Source organism: Protobothrops mucrosquamatus, unplaced genomic scaffold (genome assembly GCF_001527695.2).
Source record: "Protobothrops mucrosquamatus isolate PMUCROS unplaced genomic scaffold, P.Mucros_1.0 scaffold_174, whole genome shotgun sequence".
In the NCBI taxonomy this organism is placed as follows: Eukaryota; Metazoa; Chordata; class Lepidosauria; order Squamata; family Viperidae; genus Protobothrops; species Protobothrops mucrosquamatus.
Window position 1 is genome coordinate 292,480 of NW_015386250.1, and position 7,332 is coordinate 299,811.

The 7,332-nt window shown below is 36.6% G+C and overlaps 1 protein-coding gene across 1 annotated transcript in view; it reads right to left on the reverse strand.

The window, feature by feature from the left end:
* The window catches only part of SPTLC3 (serine palmitoyltransferase long chain base subunit 3), a 50,531-nt gene extending 43,659 nt beyond the window's left edge, over nt 1–6,872 (reverse strand). The window contains exons 1-3 of the mRNA XM_015822395.1: nt 6,582–6,872; nt 3,724–3,807; nt 2,132–2,323 (exon numbers count right to left, since the gene is read on the reverse strand). Of these exons, the coding sequence (XP_015677881.1) occupies nt 2,132–2,323; nt 3,724–3,807; nt 6,582–6,872 (567 nt within the window). The remainder of the gene's footprint in view (nt 1–2,131; nt 2,324–3,723; nt 3,808–6,581) is intronic.
* Between the last annotated feature and the right edge of the window lie 460 nt (nt 6,873–7,332).

Here is a 7,332-nt window from a genome sequence, read left to right on the forward strand (position 1 = left end):
TGCTAGTGACCACTGCATGCCACCTCTCAGGGTTCCACACCCCATCCTCGAGGTAGGCCCTGGAGATGTTACAGGGCCAGGCCTGCGCGAGGGGTGAGTCGCGCAGGGCCAGCAGGACCGTTTTAGTGTACATAAGTCCGATCAGAGGGAGTCCATGGCGTAGAGGGGGAGGATGATTTAATACCCCTCAGATCTTCCAGGGTGGACTGTGGTGATTTGGCCGCAGCGAGTTGGCTTTGGCAAGTTGTCCCATTCCCTAATCTCTGTATTATTGGTTGCAGATGGCTTCCAAGTGCAATTCAAGGTGCTAGTTGTCTTGCTACACACCCTCACAAGTAGCAAATGTCACCTTTAGGGCCCATGTAAACATTGCCTTTCTGTCACTGCCCTCTCTTTTGGAGCAACATTGCTTTTGATGTGCAGTCAGCCCATTCTTTTCTGGCTTTTTAGGAAACAGGTAAAAACAGCCAGGGAGGTTGGATTGTTGTAATTGCCTGTTGGATTGTGAGATCACATCCATATTATTACTGTTAATACTTTATCCTGCTTTTCCTGTTTCCCTAGAAGCATTATGTAGTTTTTAAACTGATTGTATGGTCATAGTACAACTACCTATTGGGGAGTTATATGCCACTCAGTATTGGTAGACTGGAATGGCCTGTGGGTTCTGTAAATAAAAGAAAGCATATGTAGTTTGTCAAGACATGTTTTTGGAGGTAAAAATATATTTTTGCTTAATCAAATTCATCATTGGACTGAATGATATTCTCAAAATAAAATTAGGAGCTATCTTTATTGTTAACATATTGTGGGAAATGTTAAAACTCTTGAAACAGAAATTAAACTGGACGTATAACTAAACCATTAACAAACTAACAATCTACAAATATCCATGCATATTTGCTCGATAGTGGATGATGTTTGAACAGAATCTAATGAGACAGAGTTATATTTTGTGAGGACAGGCTGAGATATATTTGATCTTATGGATTGTGAGGGTGTGGAGAGGATTCTCTGTAGTATGAAATCTGCCACCTTCAAACTGGGAATATGTCCTGCAGGGCTGCCTATTCTGGGCAGTCTCACAGATTGAGTGGTGTGCAGCTGGATTTCAGAGATTTTTTTTTGTTTAAAGTCACTCTTTGTTCATTACAATTCTCAATTGAGATGTGGAAGCAAATAATTTGCTCCCCTTCCAGCCAGCCACATAAATCTCCCTTTTTATGACTCTGAAGATCAGGGGTAGTCAACCTTGGCTCTTTTATGACTCGTGGACTTCAATTCCCAGAATTCCTGAGCCAGCTTAGCTGGCTCAGGAATTCTGGGAGTTGAAGTCCACGAGTCATAAAAGAGCCAAGGTTGACTACCCCTGCTGTAGATCATTTGAGGTAGAATTGGAGTGACTAGATGAAACTGAGCATTTATTGACCAGATGCCCTTCCTGATACCTACGCGGAGTTAGCAGCAGATTTTTTTTTTGTGCCCTAGGAGAGAAACATCTGCTGTTACTTAGGATTGAACTCTCAACCTTCCAAGTGGGAGGAGAACATCTTCCCCTCTAGGCTACCATGCTTCTCCCTCCCAGCCACATAGGAGGAGGTAAATAAATAAGACAGGGAAGTGTATGTGTTTTAAAGGAATTGGTGCAGCTTGTCTTTGTGCATAACACCCCAAAACCGTGATAAGCAAATAATCATATTTTGTTCATCTGTAGCTTAGCAGCTACATTACCTAAGAGAATCATGAAAACACGGTAAATTTGTGCCTCACTATTAATTGCATTGAAGAGCTATTCAGATCAGCTTTCAGAAGGTTTTGTATTACAACTGTTGTCTTCCTAAACACTGACGTATAGGTTTGGGCTGATGAGTGTTAATCCTAAACAGTACTGTGCCTTTTGTTTTTAGAACTTGAGACAAAAAAAATCTTATAATTGCCACAACCACTGTCAGGAAATACTCCATATTTACATATTTTACTGTCCACTTTGTCCAAGCCATCCATAGGAGAAGCAATAGGCCTAATGCCTTTACTTGCCCGCTTGTTTCAGTCTTTTGTTTCAGTCTTTCCATTCTGCTATGCTTTTTGAGAAATAACTGGGGATTGTTCATATAGGTCAAGTCTTACGCACCATTTGCTCTTTCCGTTCGATAGTGCCAACCTTTTTGTGTATTCCGTAGTCTCTTAAGAAATCTCGCAAGTAGGCAAACAATGTTGCAAATGCAAAACCAAGTAATGTAAGCACAGAAACATACATGGATGGTTGTTCAAAGGATTCATTAAATGGTCGTTTATAGACAGTTCCATTTGCTACACCATTTTCCTAAAACAAACAAACAAACAAACAAACAAAAAACAGATAAAGTTACAGTAATAAACATTCATCCACTTAAAAGTACAGTGATTTTAGGGTATTTCATTGCTACCATCTGTCCAATTTTTTTTTAAAAATGTTTCACATAAAAGAACATACCTCAACTAATCCTTAGCACAGTTTCTAGTTATTTTCCATTGCTAATATGGATATGAAAAATAGCCAAGCAGATTTGATAACTGGCTCATTCTAAGAGTAAAAAATAAATGAAAACCAGTTAATAGAGAATCTTGATATAAATGCAAGGAAGAGAGAATGAACTATTTTTTTTAAAAAAAAAAAGTTGGTACAGCACATTTCTGCATCTCACGATTTAAGGTTCTGATTCTGAAGTATGCTTTTTAACTAAACCTTAATTATTATAGCAGGTTGTCAAACTGTGGAATTATGTTAGGGAAATTTCTATTCTTGCATAAGAAAGGTAAGCCCCCAAAATTCAAATGGTATAGCAAAGAAGACTTGATTACTCAAAGAGCATCATTCATAACAAGAACTGCTCCTGTTTTAAAGATATTGAAGAGAATGTATGTGAATATATAGAACCACTAGTCTTTCAATATGCCACTGTTTTTTCCCTAAGGACAATAAGTTTAAATGGGTTTCTCTACTACTGAAATTTTCATATCTGAATAAATCTATAGGTATTACATGATACTTAACATAATGTTCAGGGGCAACTAACACATTTTAAGATTTTTATATCTTACTATAAAACATTATGAGAAAGCCTTGATTGATCAAAATCATGATGGGTTATGAAGCTCAATATTAACAGTCCAACTGTGAGATTATAGAAGTAAGAGGAGTCAGTATAATCTTTGTGCAAAAATCAAAGACACAATTGAAAACATAGTTGCTGATCAATGGTGATAGTCTCAGAAAAGATAATATAAAGAGATGAATCTTTCAATGAAAGTCATTATCACTACTATTGTTTGTCATTGTACTGATTCCTCTGTCAACAATATGAATAATTCATACCATGTCTATCAAATATCAAAAACATCTGCCAGGCTATCCCATTTCCTTTATATGGATAATCTGAAGCAGTACTGAAAAACACCATCTCAAATAGAATTGCTGCTCAACATTATCCATATATATAGCCAAGATATTGCAATGGAGTTTGTCACTCACATCATCAGCAGGGGAAAAATAGTGAAAACTGAAGGAATCCAAGATGCCCTTCGAAAATGACATCGGGGTCTGGATGAAGATGATTACTACAAATACCTGGGCATCCTTCAAGCTGACAACATCAAGCATAATGAAGTCAAGAAAAAGGTCAGAAATGAATACATCAAGAGAGTGAAGAAGATCTTAAAGTCCAAACTCAGTAGAGGAAATACCACCAAGACAATGAACACCTGGGCAATTCCAGTCATTATATACATAGCTGGAATAGTAAACTGCACTTGAGCAGAACTAAAACTCTGAACAGGAAGACCAGAAATATAATGACAATGAATCATGCCTTTCATTCAAGCAGCAATGTTGACAGACTCTACTTATAGGTGGGTGTGGAATGTTGCAAGTATAGCAGACAGTTGAAGAATTAAAAAGAGCATTGGAAGAATATCTGAAGGACAGTGAAGAAGATACACTGAAGCTGGTATACCCTGAAGTCTTACTGAGTTCTGGAGAGACCAAATTGGCTTACCAAAAAAGACTAAATGAAGAACAGAAAAGAGATGTGGTAAGGCAAAGTATTACAAGACCAGTACCTTACAAAAAAAGGCAGGAAAAGCAGATAACAAGACCAGGCAATGATTAAGAGCAGGAAAATTGATGAAAGAGACAGAGGGGCTAATTCTGGAGAAGGGTCTAATGCTGGGAAAGATTGAGGGCAATAGAAGAAGGGGACGACAGAGAACGAGGTGGCTGGATGGAATCACTGAAGCAGTAGGCGTGAGCTTAAATGGACTCCAGAAGATGGTAGAGGACAGGAAGACCTGGAGGAACGTTGTCCATGGGGTCGTGATGGGTCGGATACGACTTCGCAATTAACAACAACAACAAAAGCCTTAAGAACAAATGCACACAAAGTCAGAATTGAGAAGACAACAACTGACAGCAAATGTCGACAAAGAAGCTGAAGAAACAGTGGGCCACCTAATTAGCTGCTGCAAGAACATTTCACAGACTGACTATAAGCAATGGCAAGACAAAGTACCAACAATTGTGCATTGGAATATTTGCAAGAAATCCCATTCGCTTGCAAGGAAGAACTGGTGGGACTATAAATAAACAAAGTAATAGAAAATGAAGAAGGTAAAATGCTCTGGGACGTTAGAATTTAAACAGACAGGCCCCTGCTACATAATATAATTGTTAATAAGAAACACAAAAAAGTCTGGGTAGTGAACAGGGCAGTACTTGGAGACAGCAGAATAGAAGAGAGAGAAAGGGGTGGGGGGACCACATAGTAGAAGTACAACAATTGTGGCAAAAGAAAGCAAATATAATATCAATAGTAATAGGCACCTTCGGTGCAATCTCAAAATGACTGGAACACTATGGGCATTGAATTGCAAAAGCAGCTTTACTCAGAACATCTTATATTCTACGACAACGCCATTAAACAACATCTACCTATCCCAGGTTCTTGGAAAGGACTTGATAGGTGGACAAAAATGCCAAATTCAGTCTAACCATCTGGCAGACTATGTGACAAACCATAATTGACATAACACAATCACTAAAATGATTCACTGTAACATCTGTAAAAACTATCGTGTACCATTAATGAAAAACTAATGAGAACATAGATTTGAAAAAGTAATTGAAATGTGCCAGTTAAAGTATTGTGGGACCTTGACTCAAGATATTAGATATATCTGTGGTTGAAAAGAAGAAAGTGTGGGGATAATTGATGTGGCAATACTAGGGAATGGTAAGATAAAAGAATTAGAGATCACAAAATATCAAGATCCGAAAATCAAAATTGAAAGATTATGGCATAAATTGACTGTGGTGGCCCCAGTGGTTATTGATACACTGGATGTCATACCCAAAAATTTTGGACAGCACTTAGAAAATCTGTGCATTGGCAAAATTTCCTTTTATCAATTTCAAAAAGCTACAATGCTTGGATCTGCACACACACTACACTGATACGCTGTGACATCCTAGGTTCTTAGGAATAACATGATGCAGTAGCTAAAGAACTGGCACCTGTGAATTCACATTGTTTTGGACAGATAATAATAATGCCTTGAGTCCAATTCCAAAACATCTGGAGCACCACTGGAATACTATAGGCTTTGACAAAGTCACCATCAGTCAATTGCAAAAAGCAGCTTTACCTGAAACAATATACATCCTAAGCCGACACTTTTTTTAAAAAACAAATTTTATTGGTTTTTTAGATTTTAATACAAAGTACTCGAGATACACCGTGGTGCTGGGGTAATCAAAAATGCAAAAACAAAACATATAATTAACTCAATCAGTACATCAAATATTCCCTCTCTATTTCCCTCAAATAGCTTATATATTTAAAATAGTCTATTTCTAACTTAAATTGCTATTAATCCTACACCTGTTTTAAAGCTTTATGCAATTACAATACAATAATCAAACTTAACTGTAAATACACACATTATCAGTTCAGGTATCCCGTCCAAGTATATCCTAATTCTTTAATTTCATCATAGATCTTGTTTATTCCTTCTTCCACTAATATCTCCCAATTAAGATAAAATATTAATCTATCCTATACATAACTAAACCATCCATCAATCGATTTCTAGCTGCAAAATAATATCAACCTTAAATCATTTGAGTCGCTTAAACAAGGTTCTAATTTCATCCAATTAATTATCAAACCTAATAATATCCATTTTGTCAAACAAAACACATCGTCTTATTAGAATCACATTCAATTAATTATTAGTTCAAATCCCGATCTAAAACATCTCTTCATTTTTCTTCATTCCCTTATATGATAATTTTCATACAAATAAACCTATTATTCCAAAATATACATTCTTACTTTATTTAATATCTATATTCTAATAATCACCCATTTTTCTTATATCTACTCAAAAAACTTAATTCTTAAATCAATCCATAGTTCTAAAATGCCTTATATCCAATATATATAACTTTAAATTTCTCTCTTCAGTCTTATTCTAGGCTTTTTTTCCTGCCAAACAGGTTTCCATAACAACGCTTCCCTTTCATCTGATAGGTCTCTCTTTCTTGCTTGTGATGCAACTTGCGGCAGTAATAGGCTTCTTGATCTCTGCATTGGACCTCCATTTCTCTTATTCTTGAAGCCTCGCTGCTTTGAAAGTTCAAATCTCAGTCTTTGCTTTTTCTGATCCTCCAAAATATAGGTAAAATGCTTGTAGGATGAAATAAGTTCCTCTGTATCCTCAATAAAGTCATCTTTTAGTGTATTTTGGTGTGTAGAATAGTCAGGTGTAGTCTGGAAGTCACTTTTCCGATTTAAAGAAGAATCTCTGGTTCTTAGTTCTGTGGTAGTCTCTTTCATTGTAACAAATTCCTCTTTAATCTCCCTTAATTCCTCTTCTGGTATGTTTTGGTTTGTAGAATAAACAGTTGTAGTCTGAAAGTCAGTTTGAAAGTTTGGGATAGAATTGACTCTTCATTCTGTAGTAATCCCTTTCCTTATAGCACATATTTCTTCAGAAACCTCATAGATCTTTTCCAGCATTGCAATTTAAATGAGAGTAGAGTTTCTCCATTTTAAAAGTAATCAAAGAAAATCCTTTCTTTATTATTTATTTATTTTTTAATGAGGGCTGTAATTAAACAGTGTCCACCCTCTCAGTTCCCACAGCTGCACCAGCTTATCTTTTCCAGGAATAATCTGAAGGTCAAATCCTTCTCTCCAAAGAATAGTTGCAATATTAACTTTTCACCACTAGATGCCCTCAGTAAATAGAAAATCTTTTCCAGACACCATTTTTTTTCCTTCCCCCCCCCCTTAT